At 36.7% G+C, this 25,118-nt stretch overlaps 1 protein-coding gene across 1 annotated transcript in view; it reads right to left on the bottom strand.

Annotated features, from left to right (window-relative positions):
- Positions 1 to 1,386: 1,386 nt before the first annotated feature.
- LOC119785787 (probable voltage-dependent R-type calcium channel subunit alpha-1E) overlaps positions 1,387 to 25,118 on the bottom strand; it is a 163,782-nt gene continuing 140,050 nt past the window's right edge. The window contains exons 32-48 of the mRNA XM_038288579.1: positions 24,882 to 25,046; positions 22,923 to 23,033; positions 22,754 to 22,834; positions 22,459 to 22,644; positions 22,249 to 22,340; positions 18,863 to 19,037; positions 18,663 to 18,790; positions 11,712 to 11,808; positions 9,971 to 10,076; positions 9,773 to 9,880; positions 9,534 to 9,634; positions 8,262 to 8,368; positions 7,990 to 8,167; positions 6,863 to 6,991; positions 6,459 to 6,606; positions 5,384 to 5,565; positions 1,387 to 5,219 (exon numbers count right to left, since the gene is read on the bottom strand). Of these exons, the coding sequence (XP_038144507.1) occupies positions 4,665 to 5,219; positions 5,384 to 5,565; positions 6,459 to 6,606; positions 6,863 to 6,991; positions 7,990 to 8,167; positions 8,262 to 8,368; positions 9,534 to 9,634; positions 9,773 to 9,880; positions 9,971 to 10,076; positions 11,712 to 11,808; positions 18,663 to 18,790; positions 18,863 to 19,037; positions 22,249 to 22,340; positions 22,459 to 22,644; positions 22,754 to 22,834; positions 22,923 to 23,033; positions 24,882 to 25,046 (2,649 nt within the window). The 3' untranslated portion in view covers positions 1,387 to 4,664. The remainder of the gene's footprint in view (positions 5,220 to 5,383; positions 5,566 to 6,458; positions 6,607 to 6,862; positions 6,992 to 7,989; positions 8,168 to 8,261; positions 8,369 to 9,533; positions 9,635 to 9,772; positions 9,881 to 9,970; positions 10,077 to 11,711; positions 11,809 to 18,662; positions 18,791 to 18,862; positions 19,038 to 22,248; positions 22,341 to 22,458; positions 22,645 to 22,753; positions 22,835 to 22,922; positions 23,034 to 24,881; positions 25,047 to 25,118) is intronic.

The raw sequence follows: 25,118 nt of genomic DNA, 5'->3' as shown, positions 1-25,118 counted from the left end.
CAGTTAAAAGTTTAGATTTGCTAAATGTCAAAGGGATGTTTAATTCTATGTATATTTAGATAGTCGTGTTAACAACAGGAGTCAGTGGACCAGCTTCCAATATAATATCCTAAAGGGCCTCCTAGCACAAATAGTGAATAATGAATTAGTTTTATGCTTTCAGGTATCCCTGTATAATTCTCAATCAATTTATGTTAAATACTTTGTAAGAAATACTACATAGGAATGGAAATGAGTTCTCTTGAGTGAACTGGATCACAAGAATCACTTCAAAAAATGTTTTGTTCACCTAATCATTCATTTAATGTAACACTTTACAGTTAAAAAGGGATTCAATCAGATTTAGTGTGTTATTTACAAAGCTTTAATGGCATTTTCTGCTCCAATACATTTAGAAATAGTTAGTAAGCATGATTCTAGTTACCGGTATGTTAGGTGTGCTATTCATAGAACTGTAACTGTAATTTTTATGCTCCTGTAGTTAAAAACGGGCTACACATATCAGACAAAGTCAGTCGGCGCAGATGAAAAAATGCAACTCGATGATTTGACCTCTTTCACATTAGTTCTGAATTATATAATTAATAACTGCATTATCCATTCCAGATAACATCCATCCTATCTCAGCATATTGGTAAAGTATGTAAGGAAGTGTCAGTTATGATTCACAAGCTGCAAAAATCAGAACACCATTAATTCACGTCAACCCGGCCTCGGACGGTGGTAATGAATCACGCATGATTTCAATAGTCGGTGAGCGAATCACAAAACGCGAAAGTTCCTCCCCTACGGTTAATGTATAACTTTTTTGTGTGAAGAATTTGTTAATCTGTTTGTACTTTACCAAATCACTAGGTGTAACAGAGTTGGGCAAGTTGTTAACATTTCTTAATAATAAATATTTATAAAGTATCTAGATTTTTTTTTATGATTGTGTGATTTAATGGTAAAGAGGACCAAAATGCTGGAAGGAGGCAGGTAGCTAAAAATAAACAATATTCTTAGTAAAGGAAATTCAAAACAAAGATCCAGGAGAAATCCGAAATATGAAATGACAAAAGGAGCGCAGGCAAACAGGTGGGCAGCGACTCTTTGTCTAAGGGCAAAGAGTTGACTAATAGAGATATTAAGAAGGAGACATAGAACAAAAATCAAGTGGATGATTATAAACAAGGTGCAGCTATGAGGGTAAGCTAATAACTGAACTACACAAAAAACTATTGTGAATATGGTGGAAGACCTGATGCAACCACTCAAAGGTTTCAATACTTGTATCAGGAAGTCTTGGGAAAAGACATTTAACAAACAGTCAATACATTCATAGAGATAGAGATGGAGTTGGAAACAGAGTCATCATGTATTAAAGATGGATTACATGGATTAGAGTTTTTTTTCCAGATTTATTTAAGATTTTTTTTCTTAAGAATCAACACTTACAGAGGCCTAACAGAGTTTGTGTCCTAAATGCCATCACCTTGTTCTTAATTACAAAAAACACATCTGCGGACCTCTCTGTTAACAAATCATACTCATTTAATTGAATTTGGCACAGAAAAGACAGGGCATCTAATTAAAGTTTGTGTAAACAGTCAGAAAACAAGCATAATTATAATTACAGTTGAAATCAAAAGGTACTATAAATAAATAAATTTTTTTACGGCTCATACAACATATTTACCAGAGAACTTATCTATCTAATTAATCCAGGCCTGATAGGGATTAGCTTTCCTAGGCACAAGTTAGGTTGTTTAGACTGACATCCAAGTTAAGTCCTAAGCTGCCCTGTACATGTTTAGGACTGTTCTATGTAATGTTTATACTACAGTGAGAGGCTGAAACCTAACCCGTTTACTTTAAAACACATTCCAGAGACCTTTCCACTAAGATATAGGTTTTATAGAGCTCCTCTGTCCAAATATGTGCCGGGTTCACATTGCCAACTTGTTATATTTTACCAACACAACAGCACATGATATAAATATTCATCTTCATGAGATAGAAACACAACATAACTGAAGAGTGAAGGTCAGGATTGATTGAATCCAATCATTGAATCCAGGTTTTATTTTTTTAAGGCTGTTCCAGTTAGTTCTATTGTTATTAACTGTTAATGCTTTACTTTGCCAAGACATTTTTTGACATCTTGCAGCTGCAAATATTGGGAGAACCATTTAGGGTTGTTAATAGGACTGCTAGAGGGCAAAAAGGAAGGTCTAGAAACACTTTAACTGTCGTACGTTTGTGGAGCAGATTACAAAGCAGGAGGCAGTCAGGTGGAAATATATTGTTTTAGTCAAGAAATAAAAAAAATCAAAGATACCAATAACAAAACTGGGAAAAATAAAAACAAAATAAAGAAATAATAATAAAAGATACAAGCACACCATTGGTAACAAACCACACTAATAGCAACAACAGAGATCTGACACAGAAGGAGAAAACCAAGTATTCATGGGGAAAGAATGAGAGAGACCAGAGAAGATAATAGAAGTAAGACACTGAGACACGGTACCGGCTTAATCTGGGATCACAGAAAAGCAACACTAACAAAACACAACAAGACTAGCAGAGTACAAACCTGGAAATAGACAGAAACCCAAAACACCATAAACATCACCAAAATATTAATCAAAGAACAGGAGACAAAACGAATATTAAAACTTACAAAAAACTAAAGTCAGCGGTGCAAAAAGTTGGTATGCACTTTGCACTTGTGGTGTATGGGTGCACCGTGATATAGAGGTGATCATTTATGGGCAATCACTTCTAGTTGGCCATTTCTGTAGGTAACAGCTGTTAGTGCATGTGATATTACCAACAGGAGTAAAGTGGTAAGTGGTAACCCAGAATAGTGAATAGTGCCCAAATTGGGCCTGCAGGTTTAACTGCATGCCCAATAGAAAATAAAGGAGTTGCATCCCTGACTAGAGTACAAAAATAGAAGCATGAGGTATTTTAAAACAAAAGAATGACCTAAACATGGAGAGCAAAGAGTAAAAACATTTAAATATAAAAAGAAGCCAAAAACCCAAAACAAGACGAAAGCAAAGAAAACTAATTAAGATCATATAAGGTATATAATTAAGTGTGGACAAACTTCAGAGGCCTGAACAAAGTCCTGACTTCAACAGATAAACACCTATTAGATGAATTGGAGCAAAGGCTATGAAACATAGTGTCTGATCTCATACATCTCATGTAAATGTTCGTCTAAGAAAAAAAAAAAAAAAATATATATATATATATAAAAACAAAAAATCCATAAAGCTTTCCTTAACATACTGGAAAGCCTTCTCTAAAAGAGATAAATCTGTTAAAGCCAAGAAGAAAGGGTGTATAATTTGAAAACTATAGGGTAGGAATGGGATAACAATTAAATTCATCTTTTGGGGGTGACAAGTGACTAAACACTGCAGACAATATAATGCATGTCTTCAGATAACTTGTTGCAAGAACCTATTCAACACCAAAAATAATCAGGCAGTTATTGTGATCATGCATGAAATACAAAAACCTGTAAGCACAAAAAATACAATATTAGTGTTACAGACGAAACATAATGGGAAAAATTTATGAGTTACAAAACAAACAGCAGCATTGCCGTGATTTCTGTTAAAGCATCCATGTATGGCAGTATGGCAATTATTTGTCATAGCTTTAATCTTCGCAGGAAATAAGGCAACACATCCCAAGCTCTGCAGACGAGATAATGTCTTGAATTAGCTCTCCACCACGCCATCAAGAGGGACTGTCTGGCACAGCAAAATATAGGTTGGACAAACATTTGGCTTTTTTTCACATGGCAGCATCACTTGGACATGGCTGCTTTACCAGACATGGTCAGCAGAGTCGGTAAGCAAACATATAAAAAAAAGGAAACTGGATTTCAAATTTTGGCTTTTCATCAACTTCACGTTGGGTCATATAATACATACTTGGAGTCACTAGATCATGAGACAGAGCATCTCTCTCCTATTTTCCGAGCATCTGCATTGTTTTCACATTACAACAGAAAGACCAAGCAATGTAATGCCCGTTTATCTTTCACTAAATTCTTACTGTAAACAGGAAAAGTACAGAGTGGCTGCTTGACCACAGAAAAATTTCCTCATACAATTTTGCGCTCTATAGACAGCCCACTAAATATACCTGAACTTAAAATAAAAATACATTCATCTCATTACATGTGGATATACTACCTCTATTTTTCACTTCCACAAAATGCACTTCATCAGATATTTTTGGAAACATTTGGACATGTTGTAAAGACATCTGACAGTATTTTTGTTCTGTGATGAAACATTTATTTGGGAGGGAGCTGGAACCTATTGATTTGGGCATTGGGCTACTTGTATTAGGGTCCCCCTCTGCATTTCACTTTTTTACGGCACATTCTGTATCCATAGCACACACATATAAACAGACATTCCGGTCCAAATATCTAGATTCCTTTCAGCTACTAGAAACAGAAACGGACATATAAAGTCTGACAAAAGTATCCAGATCAATAATGTTGTAACTCTGTCCTGGCTGTAATGCTACGGGTGCGGAGAATGTGAGGTTCTCTTAGCCCCATGGGAGATGATTTAGCTCCCCTGATGCCGTGAAGCCGCTCTGCTCTCCCCCGATGCAATGTGCATCGGATGCGTCTTTGTTTCTGAGTTTTAGCAGCGGTCATCCTCATCTGTGTCACTTAGCAGCTCGCTGTTATCAGTCGGGCTCCCCTTCACCAAGTGCTTTCGGACGTGACCATTGGGAACCTGCCAAGAGTGTCTGAGCTGAGGGGCGGAGCTTATTGCGTTGGCTCGTCCCAGACTGGTGGCCATGGCAGACTCAAAGGTCAGTGTTTCCTGCCTCTCACCTGAATCATCACCACTGAAGTCCTCATGAAAAGGCAGGTAGGGCTCAGATATGTAGCGGTGAGGCGAAGGATGGCTTGGTCCTAAACTCTGACCCTGAGAGGAGCAGTGACCTGCCGACAGGGGTCTGCTTTCCTTCTCAGCCTGCCAAGAGGTCTCTGTGGAGCCACTTGGTACGTCCTGAGGCTGGCACTGTCCTTCACGGTCGGTAGGAGCAGAAGGAGATGTCAAGGCTTTGCACACGAGAGGAGAGTAGGAGATATAAGGCCGTGGACGAGAGGGTGTCTGAGGCAGCAGGCGCCGGTTACGAGGGGTACTGGACTCCGGGGGAGAGTTTGCTGGACTACCTGATGTCATCGCCTTCACAACAACACCAGATAAGAAAGTAGAGACCAAGAACAACTCTTTTTATATTAAATTAAAATTACATTTACAACGAAAACCTATGTAAAAAATCTTGATCAACATTTACAAAAAGCAACACAATACATTTGTTTTTGGTGGGTATTTTCAGGGACTCTTACCTGTTTCTGGATGTTATGCACGCGTCCTTCGCTTGGTGAGCGGGACTGCCTACTCTCACGAGAAGGCTCCCTGCTTCGCTCCTCAGAGTTGCAACGGGAAATGTCCGGAGACAGCAGGTGGCGCCGTTCTTTCGATCTCCCTCTTTCGCGAATGCTTGTTTCTCTGGGGCTGATTTTGGGACCTAGCGATCACAGTTACATTTTTAGTTACGTTATACCCCCAATGATTTATTTATGTTCTTTCTGGATCATCACAATTAGTGGTCCCCCTAATTGTCAATCATTCTGGTGAGATGTTTACGTAAGGCCATACTATACTGTATGCTCACCCCCATTTTTACTTAGCGGTGGTAAGTCTGACATAGAGGAAAAACTGAAAATCTTCCTTTGGAAAGTAAGATTGTATGAGCGATGCAAACAGAAACTTTTAAACAGAGCGTGCATGAGGAGAAATTAACTTGTGCATATTCTCGCACGCCTTTAATAGGCGTTTCCTCTCGGAGGTGGGTACAGGGTTTTGCATTTATGCATTTCTTTTTTAAAATGGAGAGGGCGGGTGTTTTCAAAAATTCTCGAAAATCTTCCACTATACCCTTAAACTGCCCAAACTGGGTCTTGTAAAAAATGTATAATGAGACTACTGATATTTATTTACTTTATGGTATTTTAAGCCAGAAATTAGACTTATTTTGGGGAAAACTGTTCTTTTTAATGGATGTTTAATATATATATATATATATATATATATATATATATATATATGTATATATATATATATATATATATATATATATATATATATATATATATATATATATATATATATATATATATATATATATATATATATATATATATATATATATATATATATATATATATATATATATATATATATATATATATGTGTATATATATATATATATATATATATATATATATATATATATATATATATATATATATATATATATATATATATATATATATACACATAAATATATATATATAGATATATATAAATGAAATAACAAAAACATAAGAATATTCCATCTTTAGGAAAAGTTAAACTGACCTCTGAAACTCCTTTGGCGAGATTTGAATGTGTCATCAGGACTGATTTTCTCCAGAGAGTGTTGCTCCTGCCACAGGCCGTTCACACACTGATCTCCGATGGTGGAGAAGGAGCGTTTCATGAGCCGCCCGTCTTCTGAGACTACAGCCTTCATGCATGTAAATCAACCAGAAGACAGACAAGTAACTGACAGCAAAATCCACCGCTTACACAAACCCCACATTTAAATGTGAGCTGAGTGAATCACAACTTTATGGCCTTTCTAACCAGTTTATTTTGCTTTAGTGCAGCGAGGCAGTGAATATGAGAACTAAATCCAAATTTTATTTGCCTGCTAATTTTCACAAGACATATTCGGTACACACTGGATTTAGGACTGCATACAGGTGATTACTTTTCATTACCTGTGGATCAACAGCGAGCCTGGGCATGGAGGATGCTCTGATAGATGCAGTGCGCGGTGGTGATTTAATAACTGTTTGGTCCTGCCTGGCTTTCTGCATCAGATGGTTGTACTCCACCACCTCCGGCACCTACACAAATAAAACAGAATAAATTATTTCTTCTGCTGAAATGGAGAAGCTCAACACACAAATTACCAAAAATCCCAGACTTATTGAGTCTAAACTAATATATGGTGCCTTTCGAAAGCATACATATCTCTGCTAGACATTTTGACGTATTACATTGTTGCTTTATGTTGGCAACTTAAAGCTACATAGTCACATTATTTGACTTAAAAAAATATGCCAGTAACTCACACTCTTTGCATACTTTCTGAAATAATACAGCATCCTTCTGGTGTGTTATTTGTGCTTTATGCTTTCTTTTTGCTCATTAGTGTTAGTATATAAAGCCCATTGTGCATACAGTATTTACAATAATAAAGGAACAATGATAAACAAGGAAACAAGGGGGCAAATACAGGCGTAATCTACTGCTAAGCCAGGCAGCACCTACTAGGAAATGACGCAAACGAAACCACGACTGGTTTAAATAATCATATTTGATGGTATATATTAAGATAATAATTATGTTAATTAATAATCAGAATAGTTAATTACAATTATTAAATGCTGATAATCCACAATTATCTAAAATATAGATTCATTGTGGATGAATTTTGATTAGAATGATGAATTATTCATCGGAAATTTGAATTATAAATGATATGCATAATCGAATAAGAAAAATTGCACAACATGAAAAGAGTATATACATGAAGGCTGGAGGAATATCAAAGTTATGCAACCATTATCACACTTATTTGTCAGAAAATATAACATTTACAATATTTAAAATATAACTGTGTCTGCAACTTTCTGTTTTTCTATCACAAAAATCGTACAAACATACAATGGATTTTATGACTCTGATGTCATAAACCGAAAAAAAAAAATCAATTGATGGAAATATTTTTGACAAACAGATTTAAACAGTTTTAGAAAGTTTAAATGTAACCTGAAGTACTAACATTACAGTAAGTGCCTTCTCCGGATAGTCTTAAGCTGAGTACAACTGAAACACCTACTAGCGTATGTAAATGACGATGATGGTGATGTTGATGTTGGTAAAGGTGGTAAGGTGAGTGATAATCTTCATCCTCCTCCTCCTCCTCCTCCTCTGTCCTCTCCCTGGAGTGAGGCCGTGGCTGCAGGAACATTTCCTGTGGAGAAATGGGGCTGAGTGCCACAAAACCTCCTCTGGTCCTGTAGGATCACAAAAAAAAGAGAAAAAATGTAGGCTGTCAGAGCAGAGGAACTAGAGAAAGATCTAAGAAAAAACCAAAAGTCAGATATTTACAGAGCAGATCCAGCACTGTGTCGGAGAAATGACAGAGACTTGGCATTGCATAGGATTTCTTGAGGAAGAGAGGAAGCATCCATACGCTGAAACATGGGGGCGTGTTTCTAAGAAGAGAAAAATGTACAAATGGGAAATTAAAACAGTTAAATCAATGAAAATATGTTATAAACATTATGTCCTCTCTTCATTGATTTCAGCCGTGTTTCTATGTTACCAACTAACCTTTCACTCAAAGCTGGTGAGAATTAAAAATACATCTGGTAGGAAGAGGCTCCTTATGTCTTATTTATTTCTAATGTTTATTTGGACAAAGCATCAGTTTATTTTTCCCATTTGATTAGATTGTTTTTTTATGCCTGCTTATTATTTAACCCCTCCACTGGGCTTCCTGTTTTTACATAATTGTTTTACCTGTCGTCAGACTTACCTGCAGAAAAATAGATTAATAAATCAGTGCAAAAATTACATCAACATGTCATTCTGGCTTAAACTTAAGCACTTCTTAAAATGTTGTATTAAAGTTCTTAATTGGCTTCATTTGGCATCTACCTTGACTATTAACCTTATTATTATAAATCAACATTCCTTAATAATTAACATATCAACAAATATGTGTAATCAAAATAAGAAAATGTACCCTGGAAAGGCATTGTATAGCCATCTACTGGTCTGTTTCTTAGGTTTGGTTTAGCCATCCACATCAAACTAAGTCGCTGTGGTCTAAATAGGGTAAACTTCCCAAAAAATACAAAGTTAAAATGATTTAACAATATGCAACCAATCTATTTTTTTCACCTACTTTAGGCTTATTTCATCCTTTTGACGATAATCTCTGATTTCATATATTTTATTTTTGCATTAATATCAAATTTAAAACATCTACAATTACATTCACCCATTAAGAACATATACTTTTTTTTTTTTTTTTTTTTTTTTTTTACAGTGTCCTGTCTGGCAAGGTGGCAATAAGAATAATTGTCTTGATGCCAAAAGGAGCCCAACAGATTTTACTTTCACAAGTGTAGCGGTATCGCAATTGCCATACTGCTCCACTTGTTTCATGTATATAAATTGCTTTATTATAATTATGCAGGGAGTTTTACAGTTCATATGGACACTGCAATGTAAGTAGAGCAGAAAAACAGAAGAAGAAGAAGGAAAAAGAAAAAAACAGGACAAAAGATGAAAGAAAGAGGAGAACATATACTTAAAAAGAAACATCATGGGGGTTGAACTCAAACCATGGAATAGGATAAAAAATATATATACTTGTTCCTCCAGTTGCTGGCGCAGTTTTTTGGCTTTGCTCTGCTTGTAGTAATCCATTATCATCATGGCAGCATAGATCTTTCCTATAGTCATGTCACTAGCTGTGACAAAAGAAAACCCAAAGCATCAGATATTAATTCACATTAAAAGGCAAAGGAATATTTATTTTTAAACAAAAATAATTCCCCATTTTCCCCCCCCCATATAAATTTAAGTATCATTTATTATGAGGATTGTACCTTTGTGAATTGGAACCAACAGGTCCAGCGTTTTCTGAGAAAGGTGGGGCCAGATAATTCCAATCTCCTTCTGCAGATCCAAATCCATTTGATTTCGATCTTCTCCTCCTGGAAATAACAATACCAAAACACATACTTATGTTCAAACTTAATATTTTAAGAGTTATATTCCAGTTTATTGGAGAGGTTATGACAAACCTCTTGCTAACTTGATCTCAAGTGCGGTGCGAATGAGGGCCATGAGGGTGGATGTGAAGTGGACCGTCATCTCATCATCCACAGGCATGTTCATCAGGACAAGTCTCTGATGGTAAGATAAAGTTTACTCAGAACAACATCGTAGAAGAGCTCAAGAAAGCTCACTGCAAGGGTGATTTAAGAAAAATGCAGATTTATTGGTCTTCTAAATGTTTAAAGCTTGCTCTCCTATGTGTGGCAAAAATATTTACTCCTCTAGAATGGGAAAGCATGAATTGTATTACACACACAAAAAAACTTATTCTATAACTGAAGAGAATGATGTAAGACAGTTATATAGATGAAGATACACCAAGAAATCGGTTGGTCATAGAAATTGACCAGTTTTACTCCTAACTGGTAATGATTAACTGGAAAAATTGCTGATCAGTCAAAGCCCCCTACGTCCAGCAGGTCACTGCAACTAAAACCCTCTTTGGTGTGGAAGTTATTGCTGCCACAAGAACATAATGACAGTGATTTCTGGTATAGATTAGATTTTTTAAGAATAAGTTAAACACTATTCTTTGTAAGATGATCTTGTGCAACGAAATTTCAACTTTGTGGTATGGCTCACTTCCACATCTGGAATTTTATAAAGAGTAAAACAAAAATCTGAGTTATAGTGTAATGTGTCTTTGGAAATGTTAAAATGGATATTCTGTTTGACCATTTTAGTGTGCCTACATTTGTATAAATACCTCAAAACTCGTTTTTTAGTAATCTATATAGTATTAAAGAACAAATCCCCTTTCCATGTATGCAAAAAGCAGAAAATAAAAAAAACATATTTTTCATTTACCGTAGAGAAATTAGAGTCAGCTGAAATTTTAACAGCTTTAGTTATTTGAAGATTTATTATTGAAAATTGTTAATGGTTTCCGTGACCGGTGTAACTTTATTGAGATGATTATTAAGCAGTCAAATCATGATATAAAGTTATCCAATATTCACAAATTTAACTTTAAATACAATTATTTTTTAAAGCTCATTCCCAAACCATCTCAATGATGAAATTTAACTTAAATTTCAGCTTTACTGATTACCACTAAGCAGCAAATAATTTTAAAATACTTTTTGCTGACAATCTATGATTCTTTTTGTTGTTATATTAAATAAAAAGCTATGTAATAATATAGAATGCATAAAAACAATGAAGAGATTGTCATCCTTTGTAATGTGTAATTGCGAAACAAAATCAATATAGTGCAAGCTTTGTTCAATAAAAGTAATAAATCTGCAATTTAGCATGCTCTGAGCCTGCTTATCTATAAAGCAATATACTGGAACAGGAAACAAACAAGCAACACAGTTGTGGGAGCATGCACATGCAGACTTGGTAATGCAGGCGGCTGAGGGGTATGTATGAAAGAAATGAGGACAACTGACGATGGTATCAGGCATGTAGATGTTTAACAACTTTATGTTTTATGACCTTAAACTGCCTTTGAAATAACATAGATAGTCTCTCATCAGATATCACTAAACAAAAATGATGTTAGTTTTTTTCTGCCAAGATGCAAAGCAGACAGGCAAATCATTGCTGATAGACAAAACTTCAACAAGCAAATCTGGGTATTATAACCAACACAAAGGATGCCTTACTGTACTTATCTCATGTCTGACACACAAAAATGAAGTTTCCCTATGCTTATTTCTGCTGACTGATAAACATGGCAGCCGTCTCAGCTTTTTGATCTACCTTATAAGCCACCTTGGAGGGGCATTTCTTGCCCAGGCCTAGGGGTGGCGACATGTTGGTCAACATCTCATACATGTCAGTGTAATGGATACGACCACTGGGGGCGCCAGGTAGCCATGAATATGGGGATGAGGAAAAGAGGCAAAAAAAGAGGGTAGGAGAGGAAGAGAAAGAGGAGACAGGGATGGTGTTGGAGGGTAAATTTAATAAAAATGGAGGCATTAGAGGATAGCATTCCCAAGGGAGGGCAGAGGAAAGTAACACAGGAGGGGGGGGGGATGGTGGGTAGAAAGGGAAAAGGAATGGAGGATATACAGGAAAAATATTATTTCAAGGCATCACAAACACAAAGGCTAAAGTAGGATAAATCAAAGTTTGCTTTCTATGCTGACCGCATAGAAAAATAGGAGGCGAGGAATCCTTGAAGAGGATGAACAAAAAAATGACAGCGTCATTGGATCTGGTCCAAAAAATTACACACTTACCTTCAGTAACATATGTGAGACCGGGGCGACATTTAAACCCCAGATCCAAGGGGTAGAAAGAAACAAAATTTCCCCAATTTGGATTAAAAGCTACCTTCAGTAAAACTAAAAGAGGGAAGTTTTGTGCCTAAGTACCCCGAGACTGAAGCACTGTCATTCTTTATCCTGAGTAACACAGCCCTGAAGATTGAGCAGGGTGGTGATATTCAGTGAAGGGATGGGAAGGAAGGAAAAGGAGGAAGTGAGGAAGGATCCCACATAAAAATAGCCAAAGGGACATGGCTGACATGGGGGAACCAAACCTTGCATGCCACCCTGTGGGGGCAGTTCTTTCCAAAGCCCAGAGGAGGTGAGATAGTACGTACAACTTTGTACATCTCCTTATAATGGATCCTACCACTGGAAAAAACACACATACTGTTAACAATGATTACACAAAAGGGATGAGAAATAGTCTGTCTTTTTGGTAAAACATTACATCGCAGATTTACACACAGACACCATTTACACATTAGATTTCCCTATAAAATCTGGATCATATAATTTTCTATTTTTTCATCAAAGAGCAAACATCCTTAAATTTATCATATTCTTCATTTACAAATTTTAAAACATTTTTGTTAGAAAAAAGGTATTGACTTTGGCACACTAAAATGGGAAGAGTATAGCCATGTATGGGAGATGATGGTGCCATTGTTAGAAATCGTTTACTTGATAAAAAAAAAATGAAATCTTTCTTATTCAAACATCTTGAAAGGTTGTTTGGCTCATGTTTGATAAAATTGTAAAGCATGGGTAAAACACTCTTCCTTTCCCCAAAGACCTCCTATAAAAGAAATATGGATGAGACTGCTGAAAGTAAACAGGTGAAGGAGGAAGATTTATCTCTGTGCTGTTTGAAATACATTTTGCAGCTGGATTATGAAAAATTTTAATCTCGACTTCAAGAGAATGAAAAGGCAAAGGAAAATAAACAAGGATACAACACAGATGGTGCCACTGCACGCATACTGTCCTGATAGAGTCAGCAGCTAGACCATCAGTGGGTACCAAATTTTTGTTGCCCTTTGATTTAAAACACAGTTTGGCCCAATCTTAAATCGGACCCTGAACCCTAAAACTAAACACTAACCCTCTATTCTGGCATTCCCGCTGAGGGTCTGCTACATTAAGGGCTGTCTCAAACCCCATCCAGTAGTGGGTAGGGCGAGTAAACTGTTCAGCCCTTAGATAGGGAGTCTACACTAGTGCTGTGCCGCTGGAATTTGGCTGCGAGTGTTTCCAAACCAGTTAATAACCAATCTACTGGACTTTGTTTCCAAGTTTGAAGAGGTTTCGCTTCCTATCCAGCAAGCTTTTTCAGTTCAAAATGTCAGTAATATTGTTGAGTTTGAGGCTTCATACAGAGCCCAACAAAATCTTGTTTTTGTTTAGAAAACATACAAATTGAAACGAACGAACAGGTCCAACCCTTTGGAAAGGGTGTTGTTTGGATTCATGTAAGTGAGTGTAAGGGCGAATATAATGGTTGAGGAAACACTGGCATTCAAATGTTCCACTGGTTTGTAAGCAAGGAAGTAAAAGTTTATTAATATAGAAACTCACAGTCATTGGGGTCACAAAGCACTTTAATAACATGTAAAATTAAAAGATAAAACAGTAAAAAACAACATAAAATAGTCAAAGTAAAACAGCTGACACATGCACTGGAGTTGTTAAAAAGCTTTGCAATTCTGTGGATGCTAATTAAGGGAATATAACGGGAATGGGAGATTGTTCCGGAGCCTTTATGCAATTACCTGGAAGGAGCAACCTCCTCGAGTCTTGAAACGGGTAAAGGGGACTAAGAGAAGATTCTTATCTAATGACCTCAGCTTTCGAAAAGGGATAAGGACACAATAGAGCTCTAGTGTAAGAGGGCGCCTGACCATTGAGAGCTTTAAAAGTTAGCACCAACATTTTAAAATTAAGACAAAAAAACCACTGGATGCCAATAAAATCAGGCTAATATGGTCCCTTCTGTTGGTGCGCGTCAGCACCATAGCCGCTGCATTTTGAACCAACTGCAGACAGGAAACCTCTTTTTTTTTTTAGAAAAGAAAAGGACTGTTACAATAGTCTAAACAAGAAAAAAACAAATGCCTGACTGATCAGCTCTAGATCATCTTTGGAAACAAATATTCTAAGTTTTGTGCACCTAAGTCTTATCAGGTTGAACTGCAGGGAGTTAGCTGGTGTTACATTTTTCCAAGGCAGTTCGTTAGAGTTAATTTTTTTTGTAATCTCAGTTGACTTAAAATAGCAATACAGCTGAATATAATCTACAAAATGATTATAGAAGACCTCAAGAAACCCTTAAAAATATTACAGAGGGGCAAAACATTATGCAGAAAGAGAATAGGTCCCAACACAGAACCCTGAGGCACTCCATAAAATTACTCTGCAAAGTGAGTAATGAATGGGCTAGCGAGGACACTAACTCCTGCCAAATAAATATAATGAGAACCATGCAAACACAGATCCTGTCAGACCAACCAAATTACAGTACATCTTAATCACATGTACAAAAAAAACAAATATATGTCATTAATCCCTAAAGCGAAGGTCCTCTGTGAAGTAGTTTTATTTGAACCTAGACATGTATTTTTAAGAAAGGGACAACACAGAACTATGTAACCATAGCAAGGACTGCTTTCCTTTTCTTTTGGAAGGAAGAGGCCTTCCCATTCTCATTATACCCTCACATCTCTTAATCAAGGCACCTTTCAAAGCTGTGAGTTTGACTTAATTGTGAGTGGCACTCAATACTTAAGGGTTAGGGCTTAGCGGATGGTTTGGGATTGGGTTTTTCTGTGCTTCCCTCAGCTCTCACAATCCAAAAGTTAGCAGTACATTTTAAGTATTATTTAAGGCTGGAACGAGCAGGCAAGCATAACAGCTAACGGTAGCGAGGAGTTAAATGTGTAACTGTATCCTTGAAGCAGTAGCAGGTTCCTTTTTTTCTCTCTGTGAGTGAGCTAAATAAGCGACAGATCATATTCCCTTCTTACAAATACACTTGTAGTGATTTTTTGGGGCCATTTCATTGCAAGTTAACTAACTATAGACAGATTTAAAGACTCTGGATGGTGTAACAAAAGATATCTCCTGAACAACATCCAATAATCAGTATCAATGCACCACAGATAAATCCTCACAGTGGCCTTTAAGTAAAAAAGTCATATTTTGGGCTACTTTTGTCATGATATCGTCGCTGATGCTCTAGCCCTTACTACTGCAGACCTTCCTAATCTTTTTGAGCTATCTGTCTGTCTGTCTTGCTTTGAATACTGGGTCTCTCTGTTCTGAGTCATTACAACCTTATAGCTGGTATGCTTTATTTCTGTTTGAATGCTATGACAGTTTTAGTTTGTTGAAAATTCCCCTCAGGAAATCATTTACCGCTGTTATGAACTTAAAACAGATGACTGTAGGTCAGATGGGGGCTTTAAATTCCTGAGTAGGGTGTCAGTTTGTTGGGTATCCAAGATAATTCTCTTCAGATATAGGTTTTCATCACCTTTTCTACATATGCCAACATACCTGCATAGATCTCTATTGTATAAACTCAAACTCAGTTGTCTCTTTCATGCTTTTTGACAGTTTCACTGATTAGAAGCATGTACATTTTCAGAGTTAGACTCAGACAACTTCTATTGTAATTTTGTATACTCTACCCAAATACATTAACACATATCTCTGAGTATAGATCTACAGACATTTTTTCTTTTTCTTTTTAATGACCAGAGCTTGGCTCTTTTGAAATTAGTCATTAAAGTGACCAAAAGAACACAGAACTAATAAGTAGTACAACTCTGACACCAAGTAATTCAATACTCTCATCTCTTTAGACACCCCTGTAATACCCTTTCATTTTAAGATTTTTAGAGGTATATGTAACTTACACAAATGTTTTTGCTTTGTAAGTGTCCCTTCACACATCCTATAGTGTGTAACAGCTGATCCTGCTGCTAAGGGTATGTAGTGTTTCAGGAAAATAAAGAAAGAAAATAACGGTGGTGGTGTGTAAACTCAACTGAGTTGCACTGCACAGTGTAAAGGAACAAAAAGGAACAAAGTTGTTGAAACATTTATTTTTTATTACCCAGTTTTATGTTTCAGTTTGCCAATATACCATTAGGTGGCTGAACACAGCCCCGTATTCCTATTGGCACTTTTGAGTTTCTGTGGGAACAATTGAAGCTTTTTAATAATTTTTTCAGGAGCAATTCGTATCAAATAAACTGCTCCCTTGCAAATCAAATTTGAATAAAGCTAATTGGAAATGGTTGATAGTGATATCCAAGGCAGCTGGTGGTAATGAGAAAGTCTGAGTTTGCAGGATATGGGAAGCCTTTTGCATACTGCTCTTTCAGGAAATAAAGTCGACCCATGTTACTATAGAAACCCTTCTCACCAAAATACAATTTGTAGGAAAGGATCAAATATTCTAACAACCTCTGTGTTTTTTTTGTTTAAAGGATTGAAATAAGAATATTCCTAAGTTCTACATATGCTCTGAAATCAATTCATTTTAGAATAATAAATCTGAATTGGATCAATATATTGGTGCTTTTCCACTTTTTTTTAACAACCGCTGTAAATACTTGAACATGTATTACCCTAAATCTCTTTTCTTTTTGCAAAGGTTGTAATTACTTTATCAAAGCTGATGCAGAGGGAGATTAAAAATGATTTATGTCATCTGAATCCTTTTAACATTTTGTTGTCCTGTATTTATTTATGAAAAAAAATACAAAGATCTTGTTAATTTACTTTTTCAATCTCGCTGCAGTGTTGATTTATCCCAGTTTTGCCAGATTTGTCATTGTCGATCTTTTTTTTTTTTGGCGGGTGGGGGGGTGGGGGGGATAGCAAAGCATAGTACTTCGTTGTTCCAGAAATATTTGTGAACGGTACATGTGCAGTAAATATGACTTACCCATAGTAAGTCAATATTCCTATAATTATTGCTTGATACCTACAAAACCATCAGTGTATTCAATCACTGTTTTTATTTTATTTTATTTTATAGTAGAAATTTGGGGAACTGAAAGAAAAACAAAAACAGAAGGTATGAACAAATTTATAAAAGTCTACAGTTTGTAAGCTTTAGTAGGCCAGGAGCATGTGCTCACAAACACAGCAGCAAGAAGGAAAGTAATCAGAATTACAGCTGAGTTTATTGTTGTCAGTTAAGCCATAAACAGGCCACTTTAAAGCATTTTTCAATTCCATCCTCCCACTGTGAGAACATATTGAAGGTAGCTGATAATCCTCCTAGGAGTTGACATCCCAGCAATTTTATCCCATGGTCTGCAGTGCTCAGAGAATTTGCCAAGAAACCCAAGAGTGTTGCCTCAGACTTTACAGAACTCAGTTAATATGCTACATCATAAATTGGGATGAAGTTGTGACGGACACCCCACAGCAGAGTTGTTGCCCAGAACACAATACTACATTAGCCATAAAAACAAACACAGCAACTCAGCTCAATATCACAGTCTGCCGCAACCACAATAACATTATGGGGGTAAACTAGTTTATTGCTTGAATGGTAGTGGACCAGTGCAACCTATTTAGGTGCAATCTTGCAGGAGTGAAGAGCACCTGACAGCAGATAAAGATGAGGAGTAAAACCTTTGTTGAAACAGGAAGGACCTGTGCATCATCTCATGGGGTTCCTCCTCATTCTGATTCTGCCTTCCATTACACAGCAAATACTAAGTGGCTGTCTGACTTGCAAATGTTTTCTATAATGCTGTTATCACACATTGGTGTTAAGAAGTCTGTGTAAAGCTGCAAATATGAGGACAGATAAGGTTGTGGCATGTAATAGAGCTCATAAAGATAACTTCTAAATGTAAACATCTATACACGGTCTGAAAACCTTATCTCTATAAATATTTAATTCTCTGTGAATTAATGCCCCTTATTCATTAATTGGATCCTTGTCAAACAGAAATGATATGTTTGTATTTTTAATACCTAATGTGTCTAAAGGACACAACTGACTGATTTTTTTTTCTTTATTGTTTGAACAAAACAGAGACAAATGACACTGAGTTTATTGAGGAAAACCTGCTGCTGACCAGGTTAGCTCTGAATCAGAATCAGAAATACTTTAATAATCCCAGAGGGAAATTAGTTAAGAGAAGAGAATGTTAATGTGGTAACAGAAACAACTCTCTTTTTCTCAACTGCAAACTCTTAAAAGGCTGTCATGGTAACGCTGCTGGGTGAAGGTATTCATGTTTGGTCAGCTGTGGTCCTTCAATATGTTTTTGGCTTGACAGTGATGAGCCTTCCAAACCAGTGCAGATACATGAAGATGTAAAAGGCAAATCTTGAAGGTTTGTCTGAGGAAAATCAGACCCCCTGAAAATTGTTCTGCAATAATTTGGATAAAAGATGTAAATACACTCACCTGGCAGCCCGATCGTATTCCCCCCAGATTCGCACAAACTCATCCAGGTGGTGTGGACCAAGGATGGAGGAGTCTCTTGTAAGATACTCAAAGTTATCCATTATCACAGCCACAAACAAGTTCAGCATCTAGATAAAATAGGAGAAAAAGATAAGAAAACCACACATAACATTGAAGAAAATACAAACATTTCGTCTTACCAGAAAAGAGCTGAAAAAAATGAAGGAGACAAAGTAGAAGTAGGCAAAGTCTGAGCCGCAGCCCTCTCTCTGGTCAGTCATCAGCGCTGGAGGAGGAAGAGAAGGATCCATTTCACACTGTTGCCCCCCCAGACACGACAGCATGATCTCCTGCCATGACTCCCCCGTTGCACTCCTGGTTATACAAATAAGAATAAAAGGAGAAAAAGTTGGTTCGGATTCCCTGTCTAAACTGCAGTTTGATTTATGTTATGTTTGCCACCTGAAGGTTTAAGCTAAAAATCAAGGAAGATTCATTTCGTACATAGCTGTGATTGTACACAAAGGTTCTATAAGAGATTTATAAATTAACAGGGATTGCATGTCCTTTCAGTAGAGCTTTAATGTGAGAAATTTTCTGGAAAAATAATCACGTGCAAACCCAACACTAAAGTCAAATAATATAATCTATAGAACTATGTTTTTAGAGATGGAATAAAGCTGTGTAATGTTTTCTCTCTCCCAACATAAGGCTACTAGTTTACATAACCTCGGTTTCGATTTGAGGTGATGACACACATAATCTCTACCATTTGCCCCTAGGATTATCTTCAAAAATGTTCAGCATCAATCAGACAAATTTGTTAAAATGCACATATAGTGTATATATATATATATATATATATATATATATATATATATATATATATATATATATATATATATATATATATATATATATATATATATATATATATATACTAAGATTTAATGCATCATGGTGAAATGCCATTTTAACTTTATATCCTGTTGTGTTTTACTTTATTCTTACATCTTATTATCAGTACATTCCTACTCCCACTACTAAAGAATAGTTTGATTCTATATATTACATCTTTAATTTATACACAGTTTTTCTTTGCATGTGTGAGCCAGATTAATACTGTTTAATATTTTCACCACATTTAAGGTTTTGTACTAAACTCTCACAGTGAAGAGATAAACAAAATAATTTAGCCCACATACTCTAACCTGAACATATTTTTCTTTGAACCTATGGTTTCCTTTAGACACAAAATGGCGAGGAAATTTGCATGGGTCACAAAGGTGATCTATAAAACATAGTTCATGAGAAAAGGTGCAGATTTGGCACATGCATAAGGTCATTGTGGAGGCAGGGGAAAATGCAGACAGACAGTGAGGTGGGGAATGAAAGACAAACTGCATCATGACTCTTCTGAGACATTCAATTTCACTTTATATTAAACTTTATTTATTGATCAATGTCATCATAAGCATTTTAATATGCAGTGCAATATGGGCCTGCAATGATAAGCCGTAACTATACACGAGAACCTGCCAGATAAAATAAGAAATTACTGTAAACCATAATAAAATTTAAATCAAACGCCACATGATTGTTAAGTGTTTTATCACCATCATATTTCTAGTGATGTGAAACACAGATTAACACATAAATTGTGATAGAGTGCACAAGCACTGCTGGAAAACCATGAAAATAGCAGAATTTGGATAAATTACCCAAATTTCCTAATAAAATAAAATTTGCTCTTGAAAATACACTGTTTGTCGCAATTTCCCTTTTTCCTCTGAGCAATGAATCACGCGATACCCAAGGCTACAGAGGATACACCGGACCTGTCATTCAAAACAGGCAAAAAGAAGGCTGCATTTGTTGGCTGTACATGAAGGAGCCTCCCAATCCAAACAGGCCACGGCGCCATGCTATGAATGATCGGCTGACATATTTAGCCTTTGTTGGATATAGGTGCTGAATCTGAACACACCAATAGAGTTTCAACAGATGTTCTTAATACAGAAAAGGTCTGTAAGATGTCTTGCTTGATTTTGGGGGACCAAGTACTTTTTCAATATATTTTTCACTATAATTCCCAATTTAGTAGCATCGCAAAATTCATTCAATGTGATTTTCAGATTTTTTTTAAATTTATATTTTATGTCCCAAACTGTTACATAAGATGAAAGTTACAGACCTCTTACATTTTTATAAGTGGGAAAACCTGTACTTTCAGTGGCTGACTATATGATTTTCTGCCTCACTGTATATAAAGGGCAGCTTGGTGGTGTAGGTTGTAGCATTGTTGCTTTGCAGCAACAAGGTCCTGGGTTAGATTCCTAGTCCAGGGTCTTTCCGTATGGACTATGCATGTTCACCCTGTGCATGCGTGGGTTTTGTAATCCAGCTTCCTCTCACAGTCCAGCTTCCTCTCTATATTTCCTTAAGTGTGGGTGTGTGCGTGAATGGTTGTATTTCTTTGTGTGTCTCTGTATTGTCCTGTGAAGGACTGGCGATGTGTCCAGGCTGTAGCCTGCTGTTCAACCATAGACTGCTGGCGATAAGCTCTGGCTCCACAGCGACACTGACAGACGAAGTGGGAAAAAGCAGATGGATGGATGGATGGATGCATGGATGGATAGATGGATGGATGGATGGATGGATGGATGGATGGATGGATGGATGGATGCATAAATTAGTAGTTAGACATGGGCCAAACATTGACCTCTTTCAGCTTCCAGCCAAAGTCATTTTATGAGATTCAAAACAATCAATGTATCTATAAATATTGATCCAGGCTCACAAATGAGCACCTTGTGCTTGAGAATTGCTTTTTCACAATTCAAACCCAGGGTTAAAGCCTTGCAGGGCAGTCTAAAACACACTTCTCTCATTAAGCCAGTTCAGGTGTTTTATAAAATATGTGAATCAGGAAGTTGTCTGCATACCTAACGTAATGATTGTTCTTCTCTACTTCAAAAAACACTTTAGATTTTAAAATGGACAAATGTTCTATTTATTTTAATTTAAAAATTCAATGTGTAACATGGATGCATAAACACCTAATTTTATTTCAGTGTTTAATTTCTGTTTAAAGTAACATAATGTAATTACAAATGTCTCCAGCCTTTTACTGGTTGTTTATTTTCTTTATTTGGACCCCATTAGTTACCCCTGTTCTGGAGACTTTAAGGTATAGCTGTGATTTGTAAAGGAAAATGCCTGCAGGTGAGCATGCTCATTGTTTTATAAATCTACATTTGGTGTATGCTACATTTCCCTTGTGGACGTACTGAGACTTTCAATAGAGATGATACGCAATCCTATGTAAATTAAATCCCCAGAAAGTATTTTATATCTCTATACACAGTGACTCCTTAGGTGTTTATAGAGCATTTTTATTACTATATCTTAGCCACATTATCTTGACCTCAGATTTAGTGTGAACCACAGTTGATTAGACTCCAGTGTATTTTTAATTGATAGAAACTGAAATAGTTCTGATGTATTCAGGGAAATAGTACTACAGGTTGAAATATGATCATTAATGTCAATTACCTAGAAAAGATGTTATAAAGTACAGCAGTACCTGAACAGCAGCATCAGGGCACCTAAGAAGGTCTTAAAGTTGTTGTGCTGGTTAATGTGAGTCTCCTCGTTCAGTTTAATGTTCCCAAATACCTGGTTTAAACACAAATATATGAAAGACAAAGAGATCATCAAATCTAAAATTATATAAGCTGCCATTTCACTTTATTGAGAAATCATAGACACTTGATAAGGCTTGTTTATTTCTGACCTGCATTCCAATAATGGCATAGATGAAGAAGAGCATAGCAATGAGCAGGCAGACGTAGGGCAAAGCCTTGAAGGACTGAACAAAGGTCCAGAGGAGGATACGGATGGTGTAGCCCTGTCTTAGCAGTTTGATCAGACGTGCTGCTCGAAACAGCTTCAAGAAGCTCATGTTGAATGTGTCAATGCGCTGGCAACCACACAAATAAAAGGGAGACAATCAGTTAGCAAAGACACAAACACAGCATCTTCTATTTCTTAGTCTTTAAGGGACAATTTGAGATTCTCTTTGGGATTACCTGCAAGTCTACCACAATCTCAGTGATGCTGCCCAAAACTGTGATGAAGTCAAAAATGTTCCAAGTGTCTCGGAAGTAATTCTTTAAAACAGAAACCAAATTATGAGAGATTTGCACAGGGACTGTCATCAATTCCATGTTAAGCAACATTATTTCCATTTTCTCTCACCAGAAAGCCAAAGGCCAGAATCTTTAGAACACACTCAATAGAGAAGAGAACAGTAAATGCTGTGTTGAGGTGCTTCAGAAAGGCATCATATGCAGGCGGGGCGGAGTAATACTGCAAATACAAAAGATGACAAGTGTCTTAAGGTTCCTCTTAAGCCTGTCTGAACAGTAAAGAAGACAAAGCTGGGGTATTCACAAACAAATTCAAAACAGATCAACATCCCTTTGATTAACTTCAGCCATGCACCCTGCAGATTTACTGTTAGATGGAAGATTCCTCCAGACCCATAAATAGAGCCTCTGTCTCTGCACCTCTCATCTGAGGCGCTATAAAGGGAGTCATTCCTCCAGGGGCCGGCAGCCTCAGTTAATGAGGTCATGTTAAATAGCAGCGCCTGGACATTGTAGATCAATATTTAATATGGGCTGAGTCACTGAGCGTTTTTCTGACTGTGTGTCTGAGGGGCTCTGTAAAAAGGCCAGAGCAGGAAATAAATACTGATGGGGAAAGTGTGAGAGTAAACATTAATCAATAGGCCCAAATGCAATTATCACAATGTGCGGAGGTGATAATCTGACACCTAAAGATCCCAGTTTTGGATTTTCGGAATTTGAAAGTGTTATTAATGAGAAGTTTATGATAAGAAGTCAGGACACAGATAAAACTATATTTAGAATGGGTTTGTCAACAAAGATTTAGTGGCATTGGATGTAGGAGTTTGCCCTGAAATCGAAGGGTTGACGGTTCAAGCCCCGACTCTGACTTTCAGTGTCGTTGTGTCCTTGGGCAAGACACTTCACCTGCATTGTCTACTGATGGTGGTCAGAAGGCCCGGTGGTGCCAGTTTACGGCAGCCCCGTTTCTGTCAGTGAGTCCGAGAGCAGCTGTGGCTGCAATGTAGCTTGCCATTAGTGTGTGTGTGAATGGGTGAATGAATGTAGTGTAAAGCACTTCGGTCAAGTCTCCTGACTTGATTAAAGGCGCTTTATAAGTACATGCCATTTACCATTTAAATACCATTTTGAATAAAAAAAAAAGTATTTAAATAAGAATAAATAAGATTACATATAAGTAAATTGTAATATTTTTCTTTCTTTTTACGTAATCAAACTTAAAGCTACAGTGTGTAACTTTTAGCGACATCTAGCGGTCAGACTGCAGACCGCAGCAACATGAACATCTCCCCCCCACCGCTTCTCCCCCCCAACAGTACGGCGAGCGTTACGGGACAAAATGTCTTCCACGACGTCCGCATCACCTACCTTCTCAAGTGATAAGGTTTGTTTACATAGATAATTTTACAGATAGTATTTCATTAGTCTGTGTAGGGTCTAGATTTCATGTAGACTTAAGATAATAAATATACCCGTTATTTTTTCTACATCGTTGTGACATTTTGGCGATCTCGCAATCACTAGTTTGTTGGCTCTGCGCTGCCGTAGCGCAAAGATGTCTGCCTCCATGGCTGCGAGACCAGCTCCTATGTAATTATAAATAACGAATTCTAAGGCAACGCAAATATTAAGGTTAAGAGGCTGAGCTCGTAGATGATGATAAAATAACATAGTTATGTTTAATATATTACATTTCTGACTGTATATCCCTGTAATTATTACACACTGTAGCTTTAACATCAAGTCAATAATTTGTCCTTTATGTGGCCCGTTCATACTTTATAAAGGAGTAAATGATCATTTGTGTCAAATGCCTCCTTTAAAAAAAGACCCCCCCCACAAAAACAAAACAAAAAAAACAAAACAAATGCTTTTCCATACAGTAGCTACGACTATATTTTAACCCTCATTACGACTAATGTAGAACAGTAATTTTTTTTCTAAAGTACCTTCAACAACTGCTGCAACAAACACACTTGTCTTTAATTAAGACAAATTATGCTTAACTCAACTTTTTAATACAATGACTTCAAATTTTCCGTAACTTTTAGTTTGTTTTCCTTACCTTCATCATCAGGACAATCGTGTTGAGAGCAATCATGGTCAGGACTGTGTACTCAAATGATGGTGATACCACAAAATGCCACAGGCGGTACTGGAACGTGTGTCGGTTCTGTGGCATGTATCGGGTCAAGGGCTTTGCACTGATGGCAAAGTCTATGCATGCTCTCTGTAATCCAGGACAAAGGGAGGAAATGACAGAGAACAAAAAGAGCTAAAGACAATGATAGCATGTGATAAA

The sequence above is a fragment of the Cyprinodon tularosa genome, unplaced genomic scaffold (assembly GCF_016077235.1).
Source record: "Cyprinodon tularosa strain WSP-4 unplaced genomic scaffold, ASM1607723v1 ctg259, whole genome shotgun sequence".
Taxonomy (NCBI): Eukaryota; Metazoa; Chordata; class Actinopteri; order Cyprinodontiformes; family Cyprinodontidae; genus Cyprinodon; species Cyprinodon tularosa.
The sequence above is the reverse complement of the archived record's forward strand: the minus strand, read 5'-3'. Positions and strand labels throughout refer to the sequence as shown.